The 27656-nt window shown below is 44.4% G+C and overlaps 1 protein-coding gene across 1 annotated transcript in view; it reads left to right on the top strand.

The window, feature by feature from the left end:
• The first annotated feature begins 1332 nt into the window (after positions 1 to 1332).
• LOC132817309 (desmin-like) overlaps positions 1333 to 27656 on the top strand; it is a 167015-nt gene continuing 140691 nt past the window's right edge. The window contains exon 1 of the mRNA XM_060827720.1: positions 1333 to 1661. Within this exon, the coding sequence (XP_060683703.1) occupies positions 1333 to 1661 (329 nt within the window). The remainder of the gene's footprint in view (positions 1662 to 27656) is intronic.

Below are 27656 nucleotides of genomic sequence, written 5' to 3'. Positions count from 1 at the left end.
GGTGTGGGGGGCTGGGTGGGGAGGGAAAGGTGATGGAGGAGCGGTCTCGGCAGGGGCGGGGCTGGGTGGGGAGGGAAAGGTGATGGAGGGGCGGTCTCGGCTGGGGCGGGGCTGGGTGGGGAGGGAAGGGTGATGGAGGGGCGGTCTCAGCAGGGGCTGGGTGGGGAGGGAAAGGTGATGGACGGGCGGTCTCAGCAGGGGTGGGGCTGGGTAGGGAGGGAAGGTGTGGGGGCGGGGCTGGGTGGGGAGGGAAGGGTGATGGAGGGGCGGTCTCGGCAGGGGCGGGGCTGGTTTGGGAGGGAAGGTGTGGGGGTGGGGCTGGGTGGGGAAGGAAAGGTGATGGAGGGGCGGTCTCAGCAGGGGCGGGGCTGGGTGGGGAGCGAATGGTGATGGAGGGGTGGTCTCAGCAGGGACGGGGCTGGGTAGGGAGGGAAGGTGTGGGGGCGGGGCTGGGTGGGGAGGGAAGGGTGATGGAGGGGCGGTCTCGGCAGGGGCGGGGCTGGTTTGGGAGGGAAGGTGTGGGGGTGGGGCTGGGTGGGGAAGGAAAGGTGATGGAGGGGCGGTCTCAGCAGGGGCGGGGCTGGGTGGGGAGCGAATGGTGATGGAGGGGTGGTCTCAGCAGGGACGGGGCTGGGTGGGGAGGGAAGGTGTGGGGGCGGGGCTGGGTGGGGAGGGACAGGTGATGGAGGGGCGGTCTCAGCAGGGGCGGGGCTGGGTAGGGAGGGAAGGTGTGGGGGCGGGGCTGGGTGGGGAGGGACAGGTGATGGAGGGGCGGTCTCAGCAGGGGCGGGGCTGGGTAGGGAGGGAAGGTGTGGGGGCGGGGCTGGGTGGGGAGGGACAGGTGATGGAGGGGCGGTCTCAGCAGGGGCGGGGCTGGGTAGGGAGGGAAGGTGTGGGGGCGGGGCTGGGTGGGGAGGGACAGGTGATGGAGGGGCGGTCTCAGCAGGGGCGGGGCTGGGTGGCGTCAGTTGGGCCACGCTTTGTTTTGCTTTGTTGCGAGGTGTTGGTGGGGGGAGGGGCGGATGGGTGTGACCGCGCAGGCGCGAAGCCCGGGTGGTAACGGCTGCCAGGCGGACAAAAGTAAACAGGCGACGTCGAGGTGGTTTGTCCGGAGGCTTCAAATTGACCCCAGCCCCGCCCTCACACCCCCCTCCTCTCATCCCTGACTGAACGGAAAAAAAACCCACCCCCACAAACTGGCGAGGTCTTGAAACCCTATTCTGCCCTCGCGAGTTAACGGTAACGTGTTATTTTTAATTGGACGGAAGGACAGCGGCGGGGGGAGAGAGAGAGAGTGAGGACGGCCTCCGCCGCCCCTTGGACCGCGGAGACATGCACTCGAGCTGTCAGAGGCCGGTGGCCACCTACCCCGACAAAACCGGCGAGCAGGTGGAGAAGGAGCTGCACGATGGCCTGGAGGATGGCAAGGAGCGTTTCAAGGATCTCAATGACCGCTTCGCCAAGTACATCAACAACACCATCCTCAGCCTCATGCGCAAGAACAAGGATCTGCTGGCCGAGCTCAAGCTGGCCGAGAAGGAGGAGAACTGCCGCGTCGAGGCCATCTTCCAGAAGGCCAGGTGCGACCTGAAGCTCCGGCTGGAGGAACAGCAGAAGGAACTCAACTGCCTCAAAGCAGACAAGGAGAAGTACAAGAAGAGGTCGGTGAGCCCCTGGCTGGGAGCAAAGTTCTGGATTGGGGTCTGGTAGAGAGAGTCGGCGATGATGGGGAGACAAGGTGGAAACCCTGGTGCCAAGAAAGGTTCTAATCCAGTAACCACTGACCTTTCAAAAAGTTAAAAGTCATAGGACACCAGGCCATAGTCCAACAAGTACAAGCTTTTGGAGCACTCCTCCTCTGGCATGTACTTACAAATAAACCTGTTGGACTATAATCTGGTGTTGTGTGATTTTTAACTTTGTTTACCCCAGTCCAACACCGGCATCTCCATATCATGGCTTTCAAAAATCATTTCTAACCATTGACCCTTCACTCCAACTCATTCCTAAGTAATGCCATAGATGTCATTTTATCCCTCATTCTGTCTCTGCCCGACTTAATCCTAACCACTGATCTTTCACCCCCAATAGAACCGTAATCACTGAGTCTTTGCCCCAACTCAATCCTAACCACTTATGCTCCTCACTCGACGATTAACTGGACTGACATTCGCACTGTGGTATAGAAGGCGAGTTGGGAGATGTCATCCTCTTAGTTAGAATGTTAAACTGAACCCTGAGGCCCATGACTGAGTCATCAAAAATTCCATGGCACTGTTTCAAAAATACTCGAGTGAGCTACTGTATTCTGATCAATGTTTAGGCTTTCTTCATCATCATTTATCTCTAGTCATTGTCATTTCGATGCCTTTGGGAATGTGAGGGTGTGCATTCATTGTCATATTTCCCAAATTACAATAGTAATTATACTTCAAAAAATGTTTCCTATTTTGTAAAGTGCATTGATACAACAGTGGTCATGAGTCTTTCTTCAACTAATCCTAAACCACTGATCCTAACTCTTTACGACTGAATCTCAAATTCTAATCTTAGCCGTCGACAAAACCTTTCAATCACGTTCTCCTAACTTTAACCACAATCCTAAGCCTAACACCCATAATTTGTCTGTAACTCCTAGCCACGGAATTCCCTAATCCTAAAATACTAATTGAAGATCTGAACCTAAATAATAAAACCTCAACATGTTGTTAGGGAGCACACAGCTGACATTAATAGTGTCATTAGTGATTGTGACATCAAGGATGATGCAGGTTATTAAAGTGACGATTTAAAGATGTACCTAGTGTGGGACACTTAGTGCAAGATCATGCTCTATGACTCCATGTAAATTAGATTATTTTTTCATAGAGCACAGAAAAGGCCCCTTAGCCCATCAATTGGCACCCAGCTCCATTTAGTCTTATCGGCAGAAGTGTGTACTGCAGATTCTAGAGATTAGAGTCAATGTTAGAGTAGTGCTGGAAAAGCACAGCAAGTTAGCATCCGAGTAGCAGGAAAAACAACGTTTCGGGCAAAAACCCTTCATCAGGGTTTTGCCCGAAACATCGATTTCCCTGCTCCTTGGATGCTGCCTGACCTGCTGTGCTTTTCCAGCACCACTCTAATCTTGACTCTATTTAATTTTGTACATCGTTGAAAATGTAAATTCATTGCCAAGTTCACAGGGATCCAGGAATTTGGTGAAATCAGTAGTCAGTGTAACCAATGACATTCAGTATTTGAATGCTTAACAAAGCTCTGAAATGGCAGCTTGGATAAAATACCATAATTTCATGCAGACAAAATATAGTTCTAAGTTTTTAGCCATTGGAATGTTTCAGGCAAACATATGGAAAAGGCGACCACAAGCCCATGCTTCAGATTGAAGATATCTTTAATTCATGTGTTCTGGAATCAGCATGGTGATGTGTGAACCAAAGAATTCATGGGATAACACCTAAGATGGAGAAGGAAATTTAACATGAAATTTACTCCAAAATAGAATCAGAAACAAAAAGAAAGGATGAAGCATTATAAAGGAGATTGATAAGATGGATGGGAAACAAATAACATCAGAAGATGTTCAAATATAGAAGGGACAAGATTGTTTAGTATATTTAAGACAGATTCAGAATTTTGATCTTTTGCAACTTAGGATGATAAGGCACAGTGGGAAAATGTGAGGAAAATGTATGACAATCTAAGATAACCAACAGGAGACAAAGAGTGAGGATAAATTAGTACTTTTCTGGTTGGCAATTAGTGACGAGTGGTGTCCCTCAGGAATCAGTGTTGGGAACACAATTATTCACAATTTGCATTGAAGATTTGGAGTTGGGGACAGTGTGGACTGTGTCAAAATTTGTAGATGAAACTAAGATGAGTGGTATAACAAAGTGTACAGAGGATTATGAATCGTTGCAAAGGTTCATAGATAGTTTAAGTGAGTGGGCAAAAGTCTGACAGATGGAATACAATTTTAACAAATGTGAAGCCATCCATTTTGGTAGGGATAACAGTAAAAAGAGCTATTGCTTGAATGGTAAGAAATTGCAGCAATCTGCTGTGCAGAAGTACCAGAGTGTCCTTGTGGATGAATCACAGAGGGTTGGTCTGTAGGTACAACAGGTAATTAAGAAGGCAAATGGAATTTAAAAAGCAGGGAGGTTATGTTGCAGCTGTATAGAATGCTGGTGAGGCCACATCTGGAGTACTGTGTGCAGTTTTGGTTTCCTTACTTGAGGAAGGATGTACTGGTGCAAGAAGGAGTGTAGAGGAGGAGGTTCACTAGGTTGATTTTAAGTTGAGGGGGTTGGCTTATGAGGAGGTACTGAGTAGACTGGAATTATACTCATTGGAATTTGGAAGAATGAAGGGAGATCTTCTAGAAACCTATAAAAGTATGAAGGGAGTTGTTGAGATAGAAGTAGAGAAGGTGGTTCTACTGGAAGGTGAAACTAGGACAAGAGAGTATAGTCTCAAGATTAGAGGGAGCAGATTTAGGACTGAATTGAGAAGAAACTTCTTCACCCAGAGGCTTGTGAATCTATGGAATTCCCTGTTCAGTGAAATGGTTAAGGCTCCCTCAGTAAATGTTTTTAAAGCTACAATAGGGAATTTTCTGAACAGTAAAGGAATTAAGGGTTATGGTGAGAGGGCGGGTAAGTGAAGCTGAAGCCATGAAAAGATCAGCCATCATCTTATTGAATGGTGAAGAAGGCTCTAAGCACAGATGGCCCACTCCTGCTCCTAGTTCATGTTGTTATGTTTGTCAGATAGGTTTGGAGAGTATATAAGACCATAAAACACAGAAGCAGAAATTAGACCGTTTAGCCCATCTAGTCTACTCTGCCATTTAATCATGGCTGATAAGTTTATTAACCCCATTTACCCGCTTTCTCCTTGATCCCCTTAACAATCAAGTACCTATCTATCTCGGTCTTAAATATACTCAGTGACCTGGCCTTCACATCCTACTGTGGCAATGAATTCCATAGATTAACCATGGCTGAAGAAGTTTCCCCTTATCTCCTTTCCAAAAGGTCTTTCCTTAACTCTAAGGCTATGCTCTTGGTCCTAGTCTCTCCTACCAATGGAAACATCTTCCCAACGTCCACTCTGTCCAGGCCATTCAGTTTACTGTATGTTTCAGTTGGATCCCCCCCATTCATCTAAACTCTATCGAGTGTAAACCTTCCTCAGGTTTGGGCCCCACAACTGCGCACAATACTCCAGATGTGATCTGACCAGAGCTTTATAGAGCTTCAGAGGTGCATCCCTGCTTTTATATTCAAGTCCTTTCAAAATAAGTGCCATCATTGCATATGCCTTCCTAACTATTGATTCAGTCTGCAAGGTTACCTTGAGAGAATCCCGGACTAAAACTCCAAACTCCCAATTCCATTTGCACTTCAGACTTTTGAATTTTCTCCCCATTTAGAAAATATTCTATGCCTGTATTCTTCCTTCCAAAGTGCACAACCTCACGCTATCCAGCGTTGTATTCCATCTGCACTTCTTTGCCCATTCTAGTAATCTGTTCAAATCCTTCCGCAGCCACCACATTTCCTCAGTGCTACCTGTCCCTGTATTGTCTGCAAACCTAACCAGAATGCCATTAGTGACTTCATCTAGATTGTTAATTTATTAAGTGAAAAGTTGTGGTCCAAACACTGAGCCGTGCGGAACACCACTTGTCACCGGCTGCCATCCTGAGAAGGACCTTCTTAATCCCCACTCTCTGCTTTCTGCCAGACAGCCAAGCTTCTATCTATGCTAACACGTTGTCGCTAATGCCATTGGCCCTTCTCTTACTCAGTAACCTCCTGTGCGACATCTTGTCAAAGGCTTTCTTGAAGGCCAGGTAGACAACTGCCATTGGCTGTCCCTTGGTCTAACCTGCTCATTACTTCCTCAAAGATTTCTAGCAGATTTGTCAGGCATGATCTCTCCTTGAAGAAACTGTACTGACTTTGCCCTATTTTACCATACACTTGCAAGTATTAGGAAATGTCATCCTTCGCAATGGATTCTGGGATCTTACCTATGACCGAGATTGGGCTAATTGGTCTGTAATTTTCTGTCTTTTGCATTCACAAAGGAACAGCTGTGAATGTAAGGTCAGTGTCTTGTTTATACAGATTTGCTGATGTTAAGGCAAATGTTCTTAATTATCTTATCTTCCCGGCCATATCGTTTAATAGTATGCAACAAATGTGTTCTATAATTCAAAGTTACATTTTCGTCCAAATGTTTAAGGACATCATTCAAGGCTATAAACGTTCTCACTTCTGCTCCACTACACTCCTTAACGCCCTCCCATTTACCATGAAACTCTGACCTTGATTTGACTTTCCAACATACGTGACCTCACACTTATCTCTATTAAATGTCATTTACCATTTCTTCACCCACTTCCCTAGCTGATCAAAGTCCTGCTGCAGTTTCTAATAACGTTCCTCACTGTCTACAATACTGCCTGATTTAGTGTCATCTGCAAACTTAGTAATCATGCCTTTACATTCTCATTCAAATCATTGATATAGATAAAAAACAGCAATGGGCTGTGCACCAACCCCTGAGGCACTCCACTAGTCACAGGCCTCCAGTCCGATAAGCATCCTTCTCTTATTGCCTTGATGGTAGGAAGCTGATGGTAATTGCGATTCCACTTTGGCAGCTCCCTTAGGATTCCATGCGATCTAACCTTCCAGAGCAGCCTACCATGTGGAACTTTATCAAAGGCCTTACTGACATCCATTTAGACGATGTCTTCCACCCTGCCCTCATCAACCTCTCTGGTCAAGAACATAAAACAGTACAGCACAGTACAGGCGCTTAGCCCTTGATGTTGTGCCAACCTTTTATCCTACTCTAAGGTCAAACCAACCTACATACCCTTCATTTTACTATCATCCATGTGCCTAATGTATCTGACTCTACTACCACTGCTGGCAGTGCATTCCACACACCCACCACTCTGTGTAAAGGACCTGTTACACTGACATCTCTCCTAAACCTTCCTCCAATCACCTGAAATTATGCCCCGTCTTGATAGCCATTTCCGCCCTGGGAGAAAGTCTCTGGTTATCCGCTCTATCTATGCCTCTCCTAATCTTGTACACCTCTGCCAAGTCACCTCTCATCCTTCTTTGCTCCAGTGAGAAAAACCCTAACTCCCTCAACCTTTGTTATGACTCCCTTCAGTCCAGGCAGCATCCAGGTAAATCTCCTCTGCACCCTAGCTTAAGCTTCCACATCCTTCCTATAATGAGGCGTCCAGAACTGAACACAATATTCCAAGTAAGCTGTAACCAGGGCTTTATAGAGCTGCAGCATAACCTCGCGGTTCTTAAACTCAATCCTCCTGCTAATGAAAGCCAACACACTATATGCCTTCTTAATGCCCTAATCAATTTGGGTAGTAATTTTGATGGATCTATGGATGTGGACCCCAAGATTCTCTGTACCTCCACACTGCCAAGAATCCTACCTTTAAACCTGTATTCTGCATTCAAATTCAACCTTCCAAAATGAGTGACTTCACACTTTTCTGGGTTGAATGCCATCTGCCACTTCTCAGCTGTGTTCTGCATCCTGTCAATGTCCCGTTGCAACATACAATGGCCCTCCACACTATCCACCACTCCACCAACCTTCGTATCATTGGCAAACTTACTAACCCACCCTTCCACTTTTCATGCAATCATTTATAAAAATCACAAAGTGCAGAGGTCCCAGAACAGATCCCTGTAGAACACGAGAATCGACGTTTCGGGCTTGAGCCCTTCAACATTCCTGATGAAGGGCTTATGCCCGAAACGTTGAATTTCCTGCTCCTTGGATGCTGCCTGACCTGCTGCGCTTTTCCAGCAACACATTTTCAAAATCTGTTCCATCCAAACTATTTGCACTAAGGAGGTTCCAGTCAATATTAGGGAAGTTGACAACAACCCTGTTACTTCTGCACCTTTCTGAAACCTGCTCCTTCGTGTTTCTGTTGCTATTGGAGGGTCTATAGAAAACTCCCATTAAGCGACTGCTCCTTTCCTGTTTGAGTTCCACACGTAATGATTCCGTAAACAAACCCCCCTCGATTACTTCCCTTTCCACTGCTGTTATACTACTACCTGATTAATAGTGCCATTCCTCATCTCCTTTATTTCCCCTCTTCGCACCCCCCCCCCCCAAACTTCCTTTGAAACATCTAAACCCCAGAACAGCCAACAACCATTCTGCCTCTGTGATATCCAAGTCTCTGTAATGGCCACAACATGGTCACTTCATCAAAGAGCTGTAACAAGTTTGTGAGGCATGATCCCCCATGCACAAAGCTGTGCTGACTGCTCCTAATCAAACCCTGTTTTTTCAAATGCATGTATGACTTATCTCTCAGAATCTTCTCAATTAACTTACCCACTACAGATTTTAAGGCTTACTGACCTCTGGTTCCCAGATTTTTCTTTGCAGCCCTCCTTGAATAAGGGCACTACATTCGCTACCCTACAGTCTTCAGAGACCTCACCCATGGTTAACGATGCAAAAATATCAGCCAGCACCCCCATAATGTCTTCTCTAGCCTCATGCAGTGTTCTTGGAAAAATCTAGTCAGGACCAGGAGATTTATCCACCTTCATACATTCTAATATGTCCAAGACCTCCACCAACTGTGATATGGACTGTCCACAAGATACCCCCACTAACTTTCTCAAGTTCCCATGTCTTCATATCTTTCTCCACATTAAGCACACAGGAGAAATATTCAATGATGACCGTGCCTGTCTCCTGTGGCTCTACACATACGTGTTAGTTTGCCCTCGTAGTTGATTTTTTTTCTGTCTATTCTCTTTTAGTCCTCCTTTTCTGGATTCTGAATTTACCCCAGTCTTTGAGGCTATCACTGACGTAGACCTTATATGTTTTTCTTTCAACTTAATACTCTCCATGACTTCCTTGGTTCACCATAATTGGCTTATCCTTCTCTGAGACTTTCCTTCTTATTGGAACTTTTCTTTTTGCTGAATTGCCTCCTTAATGTCTGCCACTGCTTTCTTACTGTCTAGAAGACGACAAGATATAGGAGCAGAAGTAAGCCATTTATGCCATTGAGTCTGCTCTGCTATTCGATCCTGGCTGATATGTTTCTCAACCTTATTACCCTTCCTTCTCCCTGTAATCCTTGATTGTCCTTACTAAACATGGAGTCTTAGAGATGTACAACATGGAAACTGACCCTTTGGTCCAACTTGTCCATGCCGACCAGATATCCTGACCTAATCTAGTGCCATTTACTAGTGCTTGACTCTTTTTCCTCTAAACCCATACCCATCCAGGTCCTTTTAAATGCTGTATTTGCACCAGCTTCCACCACTTCCTCTGACAGTTTATTCCATGCACGCATCACTCTCTATGAAAAAATTGCTCCACAGGTCCCTTTTTACATCTTTCCCCCCTCACCCTAAACTTATATCCTCTAGTTCTGGACTCTCCCATCCCATCCTATCCCTGCCCGTCATGATTTTATATACTTCTGTAAGGTCACCCCGGAGCCTCAATGCTCCAGGGAAAGCAGTCCCAGTCTATTCAATCTCTGCCTATAGCTCAAATCCTACAACCTTGGCAACATCCTTGTCAGTCTTTTCTGAACCATTTCAAGTTTCACAACATCCTTCCAATACGAAGGAGACCAGAATTGCACGCAATATTTTAAAAGTGGTCTAACCAATGTCCTGTACAGCCACAATATGACCTCCCAACTCCTATACTCAATGCTCTGACAAGAACCTATCTATCTCTATCTTAAATATATTCAATAAGTTGGCCTCCACAACAGCAACATGGCAATGAGTTCCACAGCTTAACCACTCTTGCATTTGGATCATCGTCTCCATGTCCACTCTATGTACCCTCACAGCATCGTGTATATTTCGGTGAAATTACCTCCCAAACCCTATGACAAGCCCTCCATCCTGGCATCATTTTTGTAAACCTCCTCTGGAGCCCTCCAAGGCCAGCACACTCTTCCTTAGATATGGATCCCAACTCATCACAGTATTCCAAATGCTGTCCAACCTGAGCCCTATGCAGTCTCAGAATATATTTCCATCTTTTATTCTAACCTTCTTGAAATCAATATTAACATTGCATTCGCCTCCTTTCTACAACTGAACTTCATGTTAATTTTAAGAGAATCCTGAAGTAGGACTCCTAAGTCCCTTTGTGTTTCAGATCTCAGGAGCCTTTCCCCACTTAGAAAATAGTCCACACCTCTATTCTTCTGTCCAAAGTGTATATCCTCACACTTTCCAACATTGTATTCCATCTGACACTTTTTTGCCCACATTGCTAGCCTGTCCAAGTCCATTTGCAGCCTCCTTGTTTTCTCAGCACTGCATGTCCCCCCTCCTATCTTTGTGTCATCTGCAAACTTAGCAACAGTGCCCCATTTCATTCGTCCAGATTATTAATGTATAATGTGAAAAGTTGTGTTCCCGTTACTGACCTTTGCAGAGCTCCACTAGTTATCGGCTGTCAATCTATATCCCCACTGTTTGCCTTCTGCAAGTCGGCCAATCTCTGTCCAACACTCTGACATGATAACAAGTTAAAAGAAAGGGGAAAAAATGGTTCACAATTTAAAGGGTTTGAACTCAATAATAAGCCCAGTAGGCTATAAAGTATCTAGACTGGAGATGAGATGTTGTTCCTCAAGTTTGTGTTGTGATTCACTAGAACACTGCAGCATGCTGAGGACAGACGTGTAGGCACGCGAGCAGGATGCTGTGTTAAAATGACCTGCGACTGGAAAGTCAGGATCCTGCTTGTGTACCGACTGGAGGTGGTCTGCAAAGTAATCACCCAGTTTGCATTTGGTTTGTCCAGTATAGAGAGGGTGAGTGAGGAGAAGATGTGTTTGGTAGTGGTGTTCTGCTAGAGTTGTTTGAAATGGCAGAGAATGATCCTTTGAATATGGAGGCTGGTGGGATGAAAAGTGAGGACAAGGGAAACCTGATCACATTGCTGAGTGATGGGAAGGAGCAAGGGCAGAAGCACAGGTGGTAGGTTAGATGCTTTTGAGGGCCCTGACAGCCATAGTGGGTGTGAAGCCACGATCAAGGAAGAAGCAAGCCATGTCAGCAGCACAACTTGGAAAGGTGGCATCATCCAAACAGATGCCTATGTCCCCTCTCTCCTCCGTCTGCATTTTGCACGGATCGTTTCTTCTGGGACACCCTAATCCACTCCCCAACCATCAACACCATCCCTCCTTTCCATAGCACCTTCCCATGTAATTGCAAATATTGCAATATCTGCCCCTTCACCATCTCCCTGCTCCAAGGGTCTAGTCAGGCTTTCTATGTGAGGCGGTTTTCACTTGTACCATCTTCAATCTTTTATATTGTATTTGCTGTACCCAATGTGCCTGCTCTATATCAGAGAAACCTAAAATGCAGACTGAGTGACTGCTTTGTGGAACACCACTGCTCTGTGCGCAACCAGTTCCCTGACATTCCCATAGCAGGTCATTTTAACACAGCATCCTGCTCGCATGTCACATGTCTGTCCTCGGCATGCTGCAGTGTGCCAGTAAATCACAGTGCAAACTGGAGGAACAACATTTTATCTTCAGACTGGGCACTTTACATTAATATTGAATTCAATACCTTTAAATTTGTGAACCATTCTTCACTTTCTTTTAGCTTGTTATCATGTCCTAACCTCTCCATCCCATTTTACTCTCCTTTCAAGTCTGCCAGGAGACACACCATTGTTCTACCACTCTTATATTCTGATCACTTTTAATCTGAAGTACCATCATCCTTTTTCCAGCAGCACCCTACACCCACTACCCTCCCTCCCCAAACTATAGCATAAATGTTGATCATCCGTACTTCACTTCAGCTCTGATGAAAAGTCATCCAGACTCAAATAATTAGCTTGCTCTTTCTCTCCATGGATGCTGTCTGACCTGCTGTGTTTTCCATCATTTGCTGTTTTCAGTGCATTGTAAACCTGACTGATTTTAATTGATTATTAACGTAATTCTTACTGTATTGGCCCATCACAAATCACCTCTAGCATCTATTGTGGTTTTTAAGCACCAGTCATAGAGATGCATAGCCTACATAACTGGCATCACACTGGTACTGAAACTCATTGACTATATCATTTGTGTGATAGGAACACAAATGATAGCAAGTAGCCTCTTAGTGGAGAATGCCACTTGTGTTGAAACTGCACATTAGCAGTGAGAAATGATTAGCTTCACTTTAATGTCAAATTTCTTGAGACACCTTACTTTTCTAGCTCTGAAGAACAGGCATTAGACTCAAAACATTAACCCTGTTTTTCCTGTTTTATTTTTCAACAGAAGTGCTAAGTTTCTCCAGCACTTTCATTTTTGTTACTCTTCAGGATATCTGAGCTTGTCTCAGTATGTTTCAGGACCTAAAAAAACAGCCTTAGGCCCATCTATGAGTTTACACATCATATAGCAACCAGTGATCTAATTGGGTTGGCCATTTCAACACAACACAGTTTTGATGTGTATATATTCTCATCAGCCTTGCATGTTAAGAAGTCTCAAGATTTGTTAACAATGCTTCTGATACAGCCTTTGTTATAAGGGATGTAGTTATAGGAGAATCAACACGAATATTGGTCAGCAAAGGCATGCTTGTACCAGACAGTTGTAGAGAACCTGTTAGTTAATTTCTCAACTAGCATTTTGAAGGAAGGGAGCTGATTAGACTGTTCCATTTCAAAAGTAAATTTGCATTGAGCTCATTAAGATGTGTAAGGAAATTTTGACATGCAGCTACAGATTCAGCTGTACCAGACTTATCAATTATATACTGGAAATATGCAAGAGATAGGATATTGGAAGCCATCCCATCAAAGACATACTTCTCATGAAAAAAGACAAAAATGGGAGTGACAGCTGGATGAGAACACATCTCACAGCAATATTGTATTCTTCCGATTCAGTTTTGATGAGTTAGAGGTTCAACAGCGTAATTATTTTTGCAATAAACACTAGTTCTGTTCACCAAGTGACTTATAGCAGTTTTCTGTGGAATATTTAGTTACATAATTAATCAGACTTGCAAACTTTCTTCTATACCACAGAATTAGTTTTTGCATGGAAATCTGCAGTTAGAGACATTGAGGCGAGGGAGCTGGATGAATGTATATTTAAGAACTTTTAAGGGAAGTTATCAGATGTTCCCCTTTTCTGAGAACAGCCTCAGAAACATCTTCAGTCCTGAAAATATTCATTTGTTATGACTGTCAGTGTCATCAAACCATTCAGCCTTGGAGATATCAGTTAGAAATTCAATATCTGAACAGATAAATGAAACACCAAATTTATGTAGTGTTTCTCCATAGACATTGAGTGTGCATACCAACTTTATGTAAATGGAGGTAATGGTGTAGTAATGTCACTGGACCAGTAATCCATGATTCAGGCTCATGCTTTGTGGATGTGAGTTTAAATCCACCATGGTAGTTAGTGGAGTTTAAATGTTCAGGTACTTGATTTGAAGAATAAAGCTATCAATGTGGTTTGGCTCAGTGGTAAACACTGCTCCTCACAGCACCAAGGACCCAGGTTCAATTCCAGCCTTTGGCTACTGCCTGTGTGAAGGTTGCACATTTTCTCTATGTCTGCATGTGTTTCCTCTGGGTGCTCTGGTTTCCTCCCACAGTCCAAAGATGTGCAGTTTAAGGGAATTGGTCATGCTAAATTGCCCATAATGTTCAGGGATGTCTGGCTGCATTAGTCAGGGGAAATGTAGAGTAATAGGGTAGGTAGTAGGTTGAGGTGGGATACTCTTCAGATGGGTGGTTTGGACTTGTTTTGCCAAATAGTCTGTTTCCACACTATAGATTTCATTTCATAGGATCCCTACAATGTCTTTTCAGGAAGAAAATCTGCCTACATTTTCTGGTCTGGCCTGAATTTGATACCAGACTCTCAGCAGTGATTGAATCTTCCTACATTTTGAAATGTCTGAGAAGCCACTTGATTCAAAATGAATTTGGGATGGGCAACAAAGGCTGACATTGTCAACACCGCATTCAGTGGAAAAAAAGCAAAGGGATTCTTCTGTCTATTGAAGAATATTTTTGACATATTGTGACAATTGACAATGAATTCATGGTCATCATTAATTAGATTCTTAACTCCAGGTTTTTAAAAATTCAATTCAAATGTCACCATCATGGCAGGATTCAAACCCAGGTCTCCAGAATGTTACTAGGGTCTCTGGATTTGCAATCCGTTGATAATACCACAAAGCCACCACCATCCCTGCATGGGTAATTACTGGTGGTGGTGGTTAATTGGTCACAGAAATAAATCACAATGATTTTGGGTGGGAACGCCACTCAGTTGTGTGTAAGAGCACTTCCGAGTAATAAAACAGTTTAAAAAAAAAGTAGGCACCTTCATGGTGATTTACTGGTGGCGGTAAATAATTAAAAGCAAATTGTTGATGGGGGAGAAAAGTTTGCTTGTGTGTGATACCAAAAGGCACTTTTTATCTAGGGGACTAGCCTATGTATGCCATAAGTAGTGGCTCTCTTTTGTTCCGAAATAAATAGTGTTCTTCTCCAGTCAAGTTTCTTGAGTTATTACACCTAGGATTCATTCAAAGCTCCCTCTAAAATGTGTATGTGCACAAGGTTCTGCAGACAGATTGACATTAATCCGCTGATCACAGCATTTATTTTTGGTTCTGGAAGCTGCGGCTACACATAGACCACGGAAGCCCACACAGCTAGAAAGTAAATTGGAGGGAATGTGGGTTGCAGTCCATCAGGTCCAGGGGCTTGTTGGTCTTTAGCCCCATTAGTTTCCCTTGCACGTTTTAAATGGTGATAGTTATTGTATTTATTTATTTGTTTTACTCCTTGAATATTTAGTAATTTTGAAATGCTGTTGCATCTTCTACAGTGAAGACTGGTGAAAAGTATTTATTTAACCCTTTTGCCATTTCTTGATTCCCCATTGTTGTTTCTCCAGCCTCATTCTGTAAGGGACAAAAACAGAAATTGCTGGAAATGCTCAGGAGGTCTGGCAACGTTTGTGGGGAAAAAAACAGTTGACTTTTCAGGTGGAGTGACCCTTCTGAAAGAATAATATGGTTAGAAGAAAAGTGTTATGGAAAGGAATGGGGCTAAAGGCCAAAATACTCCTGATGGATTACATCCTAGTGTGTTAAAGAATGTAGCTACAGAGATAGTGGATGTAATCTTCCAAGAAATCTTAGCATCTGGAAAAGTCCCAAAGTATTTGAAAACTGCCAGTGTAACATCCTTATTTGTAAGGGAGGGAGACAAAAACAATAGGAACTATAGGCCACTTCGCTTAACATCTGTCATAGGAAAATGTTTGAAGTATCTGTATAATTCTCTGACCGTATTGCAAAGAATGTAATTGTAGAGCATTTAGAAATACATACTGTAATCAAGTAGAGTTAACATGACTTCATTAAGGGAAAATCATGCCTGACAGATCTATTGAAGCTCTTTGAGGCAGTAACAGACAGGATAGATAAAGCAGGACCAGTAGTTGTAATAATACTTGGATTTCTGAAAGGCGTTTGATAAGGTTCTTATTTGTTCTCCTGTTTGTTCACTTGAGATCAACACAAAAGTGTGCCAAGATCTCCTCTGAGATTTGCTCTCCACTGAAGACACCACATTAACTTTCCATTCTAAAGGCTGTCTTGTGCTGCTCCCGGGAATGGCAAGCAAAGTGAACTAGGGAGCCAAATTGCACAATAAACCAAAGATTAAGTTTCTGATGAAGATTGGCAGGATGAAGTTTACAGTTAAGTTCTGAAAACTTTGAATGGTGGACCAGTCATTCAGAAACTCTTTTTCATCTCAAGCATGCTCATTAAAGTTCGAGCTCACCAGAATTAAGTTTCCCTTACCAATTAAGTTCTCTGCAAGCAAACAGTAAGTATCTCTGATTCCTGACTGCATATTAAAGCGTAGAGTATGTGAAGACAGGTGTAAAAGCTTAAGAGTTTCTCCAGTTGCTATCTCAGACATTTGGTCAGCATCATGGGTAATGTATTAGCATGATTAGAAGATGAGTTCACTAACAGAAAGCAAAGAGTGGGGATAAATGGGTGTTTTTCTGGTTGGCGATCAGTGGCTAATGGTGTGCCTCAAGGATCAGTTTGTGACCTCAATTGTTCATAATTTACATAGATGATTCAGACTTGGAATCCAAGTATACCGTGTCAAAGTTTGCAAATGACACGAAGATGAGTGGTAGAGCAAAATGTGCAGAGGACACTGAATATGTGTGGAGGGATATCGAAAAGTTAAGTGACAGGGCAATGGCCTGGCAGATGGAGCACAATGTTGGTAAATGTGTGGTCATCCATTTTGGTACATCTAATAGCAAAATGGGCTACTACCTAAGTGGTGAAAAATTGCAGCATGCTCCTGGGCAGAGGTACCTGGGTGTTCTTGTGCGTGAATCACAAAAGGTTTGTTTATAGGTGAAGCAGGTAATTAAGAATGCAAATAAAATATTATCCTTCATTGCAAGAGGGATGGAGTTTGAAACAAGGAAGGTTTTACTGCAACTGTATAGGATGCTGGTGAGGCCACACCTGGAATGCTATATACAGTTTTGGTCTCCTTACTTGAGAAAGGACCAACAGGTCATTCTGTTATAACGTTCATTTCGTCAATGTGAAGTTGCTGTAACGAGATTGACAAATTGGGAACGTTGTTCCTAAATAGCAAATTTTTCAAAATGTGTTCACTGTTTCTAAAGCGCAAATTTTTAAAAATGTGTTTGCTGTAACACAATTATAGCGCCAACACTTTAAGTGCCGGTGTTAAAGCACAACTTTTTAAAAAATGCGGGGTTGCACAAGGATGCAACCATCGTGTTCTAGAAGAACTGACTGTACTGGCTCTGGAAGGAGTATAGAGCAGGTTCATTTGATTGATTCTGGAATTGGGAGGGTTGGCTTATGAGGCGAGACTGAGTAGACTGGAATTATACTAAGAGGAATTTAGATGAATGAGGAGGGATCTTATAGAAACATAAAAAATTATGCAAAGAATAGATAGGATAGAAGCAAGGACCTCTAGTTTCCAATGGTGGGTGAAACTGGAATTAGGGGGCATAGCCTCAAAATAAAGGGGAGCAGATTTAGAACTAAGGTGAGGAAGAATTTCTTCACCCAAAGGTGAAATTCCCTGTCCAGTGGAGCAGTTGAGGCTACCTTATTGAATGTTTTTAAGGCAAAGTTAGATTTTTGAACAGTAAAGAAGTTAAGGATAATGGTGAGCGGGCAGATAAGATTAGCCACAATTTTAATTGTGGAGCAGGCTCAGCAGGCCAGATGTCCTCCTTGCTCGTATTTCTTACGTTCTTTTTCACTTAGCAGAACTTATTTGCCAACTCAAAGGTCCCAACAGTGGACGTTTATTGCTAAGTCAACGATACTTTACTAACATTCATCAGATAGAGTCATAGAGGTGTACAGCATGGAAACAGACTCTTTGGTCGGCATGGACAGGTTGGACCAGATATCCCAACCCAATCTAGTCCCGTCTGCAAGCACCCGGCCCATATCCCTTCAAACCCTTCCTATTCATATACCCATCCAAATGCCTTTTAAATGTTGCAATTGTACCAGCCTCCACCACTTCCTTTGGCAGCTCATTCCACACACGTACCACCCTCTGCGTGAAAAAGTTGCCCCTTTAGGTCCCTTTTATATCATTCCTCTCTCACCCTAAACCTATGCCCTCTAGTTCTGGACTCCCCGATCCCAGGGAAAAGACTTTGCCTATTTTATCCTGTCCATGTCCTCATAATTTTGTAAACCTCTATTAGATCACCCCTCAGCCTCCGCTCCAGGGAAAACAACCCCAGCCTGTTCAGCCTCTCCCCATAGCTCAAATCCTCCAATCCTGACAACATCCTTGTAATTCTTTTCTGAATCCTTTCAAGTTTCACAACATCTTTCCGATAGGAAGGAGACCAGAATTGCACGCAATATTCCAACAGTGGCCTAGCCAATGTCCTTTACAGCCAGAACATGACCTTCCAACTCCTGTACTCAATACTCTGATCAATTAAAGAAAGTATACCAAACGCCTTCTTCACTATCCTATCGACTCCACTTTCAAGGAGCTATGAACTTGCACTCCAAGGTCTCTTTGTTCATCATCACTCCCTAGGACCTTACCATTAAGTGTATAAGTCCTGCTAAGATTTGCTTTTCCAAAATGCAGCACCTTGCATTTATCTGAATTAAACTCCATCTGCCACTCCTCGGCCCGTTGGCCCACGTTGGCTACATTTCTATAGACTGTCTCTACAGTGAATTGTCCACTGGCCATATCCATACCCCTGCTTCAAGGACATGTTTGAAAGTGAGATATGAAAATGGCACTGACAACTCAGATACACTCACTGGCAGCTGTAATCCCTGGATGCTGACTGTTTAGAAGAGCATTGGAACCTAGAACAATACATCGCAGAGCAGGCTCTTTGGCCCTCAATGTTATGCTGACCTGTGAACTAATCTAAGCCCATCACCCTAATCCCATCATCATCCCCTGCTTATCCAAGGTCTGTTTAAATGCCCCTAATGTGGCTGAGTTAACTACATTGGCAGGCAGTGCATTCCACACCCTTACCATTCTCTGAATGAAGAATCTGCCTCTGATATCTGTCTTAATCTATCACACCTCAATTTGTAATAATGCCCCCTCGTGCAAGCAGATGCTATCATCCTAGGAAAAAGACTCTCACTGTCCACTGTATCTAATCCTGTGATCATCTTATATGTCTCTATTAAATTGCCTCTTAGCCACCTTCTCTCTAATGAGAACAGACCCAAATCCCTCAGCCTTTCCTCATAAGACCTTTGCTCAGAGCTGGCGACATCTGGTAAATCTCCTCTGCACCTTTTTCAATGCTTCCACATCCTTCCTATAATGGGGTGACCAGAACTGTACACAATATTCCAGGTGCGGCTGCACTAGCATTTTGTACATTTGCAGCATGACATCACGGCTACGGAACTCAATCCCTCTACCAATAAGACCTAACACACTGTATGCCTTCTTAACAGCACTATCAACTTGGGTGTCAACTTTCAGGGATCTATGTACATGGACACCAAGATCACTCTACATATCCACACTACCAAGAATCGTTCCATTGACCTAGTATTCTACCTTGCTGTTATTCTTCCCAAAGTGAATCATATCACATTTATCTGCCTTGAACTCCATTTGCCATCATTTAGCCCAGTTTGGCAGTTTATTTAAGTCTCCCTGCAACATTCTTCCTCACTGTCCACCACTCCATCGACTTTAGTATCATCTGTAAATTTACTAACCCATCCACCTATGCCTGCATCGAGTTGTTTCTAAAAATGACAACCAGCAATGGTCCTAAAACAGATTTTTGTGGCACACCACTGATAACTGGTTTCCAGGCTGAATATTTTCCTTCAACCCTCACTCATTGCCTTCTTACAGAAAGCCAGTTTCTAATCCAAACTGCTAAATCACCTTCAATCCCATGCCTCCTCATTTTTTCAGTAGCCAACATGTATAATCTTATCAAAGACTTTGCTGAAGTCCATGTACACAATGGCAACTTCCCTACCTTCATCCACCTTCTCAAAAAACTCAATGAAGATTGTGAGATATGACCTGCCCTTAATGAATCCATGTTGACTATTTCCAGCCAAAGTGTTGCTTGCTAGATGATTATAATTCCTATCTCTTATAACCCTTTCCAAAACTTTTCCTACAACAGACGTAAGGCTCACTGGTCTATAATTAACTGATTCATCTCTACTCCCCTTCTTGAACAAGGGCACAACATTTGCAATCCTCCAGTCCTCTGGTACTAAACCTGTAGACAATGACAATGGATTGCAGAGTTACATTGTACTTTGCTCAAAAACTGCATGAATCCATGTACAATTCTGTTAATTCATTTTTTAGATTAGAATCCGTCTAAACATTATGGCACAGACAACAGCACACTAGTACTAACACCTTCAATACATTATCTGGGCTGACACCAATTGTTAAAGTTCACTTGAGAATGTAATTTCTTAAAAGGTTTTGCGATTAACATATGAAAGAAGTGAAACTAACGTTGTCATTCTAACAGATGAGAAACTTAAACAACCAAGGTATTTCTCAATCTATAATTTCAGTTACATCACGCTGTAAACATTTGCTATAAATTCTACGTCATACAATCATGTACTCCACAACCACCTGATGAAGGAGCAGTGCTCTGAAAGCTAGTGCTTCCAGTTAAACCTATAACCTATAAACTGGACTATAACCTGGTGTTGTGATTTTTAACTTTTTAGAATTGATAAAACCTCCTCCTTACTAACCTCAATACTCTCAAGTCTAATAGCCCGTATCTCAGTCTTCTCTACAATATTCTCCTTTTCCTGAGTGAAAACAGATGAAAAATATTTGTTTAGCACCTCTCCGAGGAAGAGGTGAGCAAAATCTAAAAGCTAAGCTGGTAAGAGAACCCGCAGAAAGCAGAGACAAGTGAATTGATGGTACCATGGCTCAGTGGTTAGCACTGCCCCCTCACAGCACCAGGGTCCCAAGTTCAATTCCAGCCTGTGTGGGTTTCCACCGGGTGCTCCGGTTTCCTCCCACAATCCAAAGATGTGCAGGTCAAGTAAATTGGCCATGCTAAATTGCCCATCGTACTAACACATTCCACCCTGACCTTAAATTTGCCTGGACATCTCTGACACTTCCCTCCCCTTCCTGGACCTCTCCATTAATGACGACCGACTTGACAGTGTCATTTTTTACAAACCCACCGACTCCCACAGCTACCTGGATTACACCTCTTCCCACCCTACCTCTTGCAAAAATGCATCTCGTATTCTCAATTCCTCCGCCTCCGCCGTATCTGCTCCCAGGAGGACCAGTTCCACCATAGAACACACCAGATGGCCTTCATCTTTAGAGACCGCAATTTCCCTTCCCACGTGGTTAAAGATGCCCATCTCGTCCACATCCCGCACCTCCGCCCTCAGACCCCACCCCTCCAACCGTAACCAGGACAGAACGCCTCTGGTGCTCACCTTCCACCCTACCAACCTACGCATAAACTAAATCATCCTCCGACATTTCCGCCACCTCCAAAAAGACCCCACTACCAGGGATATATTTCCCTCCGCACCCCTTTCCGCCTTCCGCAAAGACCGTTCCCTCCGTGACTACCTGGATCAGGTCCACGCCCCCTTACAACCCACCCTCCCATCCTGGCACTTTGCCCTGCCACTGCAGGAACTGTAAAACCTGTGCCCACACCACCTCCCTCAACTCTATTCAAGGCTCGAAAGGAGCCTTCCACATCCATCAAAGTTTTACCTGCACATCCACTAATATCATTTATTGTATCCGTTGCTCCCGATGCGGTCTCCTCTACATTGGGGAGACTGGGTGCCTCCTAGCAGAGCGCTTTAGAGAACATCTCCGGGATGTTCCAATCAACCTGCACCAATCAACCACACTGCCCCGTGGCCCAACATTTCAACTCCCCCTCCCACTCTGCCGAGGACATGGAGGTCCTGGGCCCCCTTCACCGCCGCTCCCTCACCACCAGACGCCTGGAGGAAGAATGCCTCATCTTCCATCTCGGAACACTTCAACCCCAGGGCATCAATGTGGACTTCAACAGTTTCCTCATTTCCCCTTCCCCCACCTCACCCTAGTTCCAAACTTCCAGCTCAGCACTGTCCCCATGACTTATCCGGACTTGTCCGACCTGCCTAGCTCCTTTTCCACCCATCCACTCCACCCTCTCCTCCCTTACCTATCACCTTCATCTCCTCCCCCACTCACCCATTGTATTCTATGCTACTTTCTCCCCACCCCCACCCTCCTCTAGCTTATCTCTCCACGCTTCAGGCTCACTGCCTTTGTTCCTGATGAAGGGCTTTTGCCCGAAACGTCGATTTTGCTGCACTTTGGATGCTGCCTGAACTGCTGTGCTCTTCCAGCACCCCTAATCCAGAATCTGGTTCCCAGCATCTGCAGTCATTGTTTTTACCTGCCCATTGTACTAGGTGCATTAGTCAGAGGGAAATGGGTCTGGGTGGTTTACTCTTTGAAGGGTTGTTGTGGACTGGTTGGGCCAAAGGGCCCATTTCCAAACTGTAGGGAATCTAATCTAAAGTCGTAGAGACACGCAGCACAGAAACAGACCCTTCAGGCCGACCAAATATCCTAAATGCATCTAGTCCCATTTGCCAGCACTTGGCCCTTATCCCTCTAAACCCTTACTATTCATATACCCATCCAGATGACTTTTAAATGTAATTGTACCAGCCTCCACCACTTCCTCTTTCAGTTCATTCTATACACACACCACCCTCTGTGTGAAAAAGTTGCCCCTTACGTCTATTTTAAATCTTTGTCCTCTCATCTTAAACCTATGCCCTCTAGTATTGGACTCGCCCACCCTGGGGAAAAGGCCTTGTCTATTTGCCTGATCCATGCCCCTCATGATTTTATAAGCCTCTACAAGCCTCCGACGCTTCAGTGAAAATAGCCCCCAGCCCATTCATCCTATCCCTACAGTTGAAACCCTTCAACTCTGCAACATTCTTGAAATCTTTTCTAACCCTTTCAAGTTTCATGACATCCTTCCTATTGCAGGGAAACCAGAATTGCATGCAGTATTCCAATAGTGGCCTGTACAGCTGCAACATGACCTCCCAACTCCTACACTCACTGCACTGACCAATAAAGGCAAGCATACCAAATGTCGTCTTCATTATCCTGTCTTAACTGTGACTCCAGTTTCCAGGAACTATGAACCTGCACTCCAAGGTCTTTTTGTTCAACACTCCCGAGGACCTTACCATTAAGTGTATAAATCCTGCATGGATTTGCCTTTGCAAAATGCAGCATGTCACATTTATCTAAATTATCTCCATCTGCCACTCCTTGGCCCATCTGATCAAGATCCCATTGTACTCTGAGGAAACCTTCTTTGCTGTCCACTGCACCTCCATAGAATCCCTACAGTGTGGAAACAGGCCATTTGGCCCAACAGGTCCACACCGACCCTCCGAAGTGTAACCCTCCCAGACCTATTTCCCTATCCCATTACTCTATATTTACCCCTGACTAATGCACCTAACCTACCCATCCCTAGACACTACGGGCAATTTAGCATGGCCAATTCACCTAACCTGCACATCTTTGGATTGTGGGAATAAACCTGAACACCCAGAGAAAACCCATGCAGGCACGGGGAGAATGTGCGAACTCCACGTAGACAATCGCGTGAGGCTGGAATCAAACCCAGCTCACTGGCACTGCGAGGCAACAGTGCTAACCACTGAGCCATCGTGCTGCCATCTGCAAACATACCAGCTATACCTCCTCTGTTCACATCCACATCATTTATATAAAAAATAAAAAGCAGTTGACCCAGCACTGATCCTTGTGTTATACTGTTGATCACTCCAGTCTGAAAAGCAACCCTCCATCACCACCCTCTGTCTTCAACCTTCGAGCCAGTTCTGTATTCAAGTAACTAGTTCTCCCTTGTGATAACCAGTCTACCATGCGGAAACTTGTCGAACACCTTACTGAGGTCCATATGTGTCACATCCACTGCTCTGCCCTCACCAATCCTCTTTGTAACTTCTTCAAAAAACTCAATCCAGTTTTTGAGCCACACTATCCCATGCACAAAGCCATTGTGGAACTTCTCAGCTTGCTGTTGTTTTCTGCACCAAATAGTGCACCTGAACTGCACCAGGAGATGATCGCAGTTGATGAACATGGTACAAGTGATTGTCTTCAGAGAATGGGACTGCCCCTGTCTCCACATAAACATTTAGGCCACACATAATGAAGGGCTTATGCCAAAAACGTTGATTCTCCTGCTCCTCAGATGCTGCCTAACCTGTGTTTTTTCACCACTACACTCTTGACTCTGAGCTCCAGCACTTGCTTTCTCCTATTTAAACCACACATTAAAACAAATGTTATGGCAGTGGACAGGAAAGAGATAATGTGAGACTTTTGAGAAGATTTGTAGCTCAGATTGAGGCTCTGGATGTAGGTTTGCTCGCTGAGCTGGAAGGTTCGTTTTCAGACGTTTTGTCACCATACTAGGTAGCATCTTCAGTGAGCCTCTGGTTATCCGTCTATCACAAACCCACAAATAACCTCACAATGCTACACTTCTCCAGCTTCCCCTCTAAACATATTAAATCTGCGATTCCCCTATGGACAGGCCCTACGCATACACGCTATCTGTTCAGATGAGGAGGAACGTGATTGGCACCTGTAAGTATTCAAGGATGCCCTCGTAAGAATGGGGTACGATGTTCAACTCATCGACCGCCAGTTCTGATGTGCAACAGCGGGAACCTGTATTGACCTCCTCAAGAGACAGACACGAGCTGCAACCAACAGGATGCCCTTCGTTGTCCAGTACTTCCCAGGAGCTAACAAACTACACCATGTTCTTCGCCTCCTGCAACACATTATCAATGAGGATGAGCACCTTGCAGAGACCCTCTCCACACCTCCACTGCTCGCCTTTATACAACCACCAAACCTCAAACAGATTATTGTTTGTTGCAAACCGCCCAGCTTTCAGGACAACACATACAACCTTGTCGCGGTAGATGCTGCAAGACTTGTAAGAGTTTCAATATGTGTGGGGACACCTCCCACCAAGTGGTGGACAGCGAAGAAGGATGTGGCAGGTTACAGCGGGATATAGATAAGTTGCAGAGCTGGGCAGAAAGGTGGCAAATGGAGTTCAATGCAGCTAAGTGTGAAGTCATTCACTTTGGTAGGAGTAACAAGAAGATGGATTACTGGGCTAATGGTAGGCTACTTGGTAGTGTGGATGAGCAGAGGGATCTTGGTGTCCATGTACACAGATCTCTGAAAGTTGCCACCAGGTAAGTAGTGCTGAGAAGAAGGCATGTGGTGTACTGGGCTTTATTGGCAGAGGAATTGAGTTCCGGAGTCCTGAGGTCATGTTGCAGTTGTATAAGACTCTGGTGCGGCCGCATCTGGAGTATTGTGTGCAGTTTTGGTCGCCATACTATAGGAAGGATGTGGAGGCAGTGCAGAGGAGGTTTACCAGGATGTTGCCTGGCATGGTAGGAAGATCGTATGAGGAAAGGCTGAGGCACTTGGGGCTGTTCTCATTGGAGAAAAGAAGGTTTAGGGGAGATTTGATAGAGGTGTACAAGATGATTAGGGGTTTAGATAGGGTTGACAGTGCGAACCTTTTTCCGCGTATGGAGTCAGCTGTTACTAGGGGACACAGCTTTAAATTAAGTGGGGGGGGTTGGTATAGGACAGATGTTAGGGGTAGATTCTTTACTCAGCGGGTTGAGTGTTCATGGAATGCCCTGCCAGTATCAGTGGTGGACTCTCCCTCTTTATGGTCATTCAAGCGGGCATTGGATAAGCATATGGAGGTTATTGGGCTAGTGTAGGTTAGGTAGGCTTTGGTTGGCGCAACATCGAGGGCCGAAGGGCCTGTACTGCGCTGTATTTTTCTATGTTCTATGTACTCATGCGACTCAGCCAACAGTCTATCTCATGTGCTGCAGGCAAGGATACCCTGAGGCTTGTACATTAACGAGACCAAGCAGAGGCTACGGAAATGGATGAATGGATACCACACAATAATCAACAGACAGGGGTGTTGCCTCCTAGTTGGAGAACACTTCAGCAGTCCGGGACCTTTGACCTTGGCCTTCGGATGACTGTCCTCCAAAGCGGACTTTGGGACGGGCAACAATGCAAAGTGGCCGAGCAGAGGCTCATAGCCAAGTTTGGTACCCATGGGGATAGCCTCAACTGGGACCTTGGTTCATGTCATACTACAGGTGACTCCATTACACCGCACTCACAGGCAGACACTCTGACACACAGACACACTCCTATAGACCCATACACTCATGCAGACCCTCTCTCATACACTCACACATGCTCCTTCTCACAGACTTACACCCATTTACACTACACTCATATGCATGTACACAATGTCACAGACACTCATAACCACCCCCCTCCCCCACCCACATGCACGCATGCACATATGTTTGTGGGGTGAATTTGTACTTGCAGAATTACATTTTATTTTGCCCAAATACTGCATAAATCCAATTTTAGATGAGAATCAGTCTGACCATTGGGGCACAGACAGTCTCACACAGGGCAGCTCACACCTTCAATGCATTATCTGGGCCAACATGACACCAGTTGTTAAAGTTCACTTGAAAATGTAACATTTTTAAAAAGTTCTGCAATTTACATATAAAAGAACTGAAACCAGCATGTTTGTTCTAAAAGATGAGGGACTTAACAAACAATCCAGTTATTTTTCAGTATATAATTTCAGTTACATCAGACTATAAGTTTTTGCTATAAATTCTATGTCCTACGATCTTAAAATCTACAACCACCTGATGAAGGAACAGCGTTCCAAAACCTAGTACTTCCAAATAAACTTGTTGGACTAAAACCTGGTGTTGTGAGATTTTTACCTATGTACACCCCAGTCCAACAATGGCATCTCCAAACCATAAGATCACACTAACCTATGTACCCTTCCTTGTACCCATAACTTCCATGTGCCTATCCAAGAGTTACTTAAATGTCCTCAATGTATCTGACTGTCCTACCACTGCTTGCAGTGCATTCCATGCACCCATCACTCTCTGTGTAAAGAACCTACCTCTGACATCTCCCCTAAACCTTCCTCCAATCACCTTAAAATTATGCCCCCTCGTGATAGACATTTCCGCCCTGGGAAAAAGTCTCTGGCTATCCACTCTATCTATCTCTCTCAACATCTTGTACACCTCTATCAAGTCACCTCTCATCCTTCATCGCTCCAATGAGAAAAGCCCTAGCTCCCTCAGCCTTTCTTCACAAGACATGCCCTCCAATTCAGGTAGCATCCTGGTAAATCTCCTCTGCACCCTCTCTGAAGCTTCCACATCTTTCCAATGAAGAGGCGACCAGAACTGAACACAATATTCCAAGTGCGGTCTAACCAGGACTCTATAGAGATGTAGCATAATTTCGCAGCTCTTAAACTCAATCCCCCTGTTAATTCAGTTCCCTCATCTAAATTGTTAGTATACATTGTGAATAACTGGGGTCCAAGCCGTTATCATACCTCCCAGTTGCTGCCTGTCACTCGGAAAAAGACCTGTTTTTTCTTACATTTTGTCTCCATAAAACCACAAGAAATAGAAACAGGAGTAAGTCATTCACCCCTTCAAGCCTGCTCCACCGTCAGGAGGATTATGGTTGATCTGACATTCCTCCACTCTCCTGCATCTTTTGTGCGCTGACCAGCTTTCTATTGTAGAACAAAGATGACTGCCCTTGACATCAAAGCAACACTCAATCAAGCCTGGCATCAAAGAACCCTAGCAAAACTGAAGCCAGTGAAAATTATTGGCAAATTCCCCTTTAGTTGTACTGAGTTGGCCAGCCAGTGACCTTCACATCCCATGAATGAATTTAAAAAACTCATACTTAGAACAAAGGAAGATGGTTGGGGTGAGGATTCACAGCCACAGTACATCACTACAGAAATTCCT

Source organism: Hemiscyllium ocellatum, chromosome 7 (genome assembly GCF_020745735.1).
Source record: "Hemiscyllium ocellatum isolate sHemOce1 chromosome 7, sHemOce1.pat.X.cur, whole genome shotgun sequence".
Taxonomy (NCBI): domain Eukaryota; kingdom Metazoa; phylum Chordata; class Chondrichthyes; order Orectolobiformes; family Hemiscylliidae; genus Hemiscyllium; species Hemiscyllium ocellatum.
This window is presented reverse-complemented; position numbering and strand designations above follow the sequence as displayed.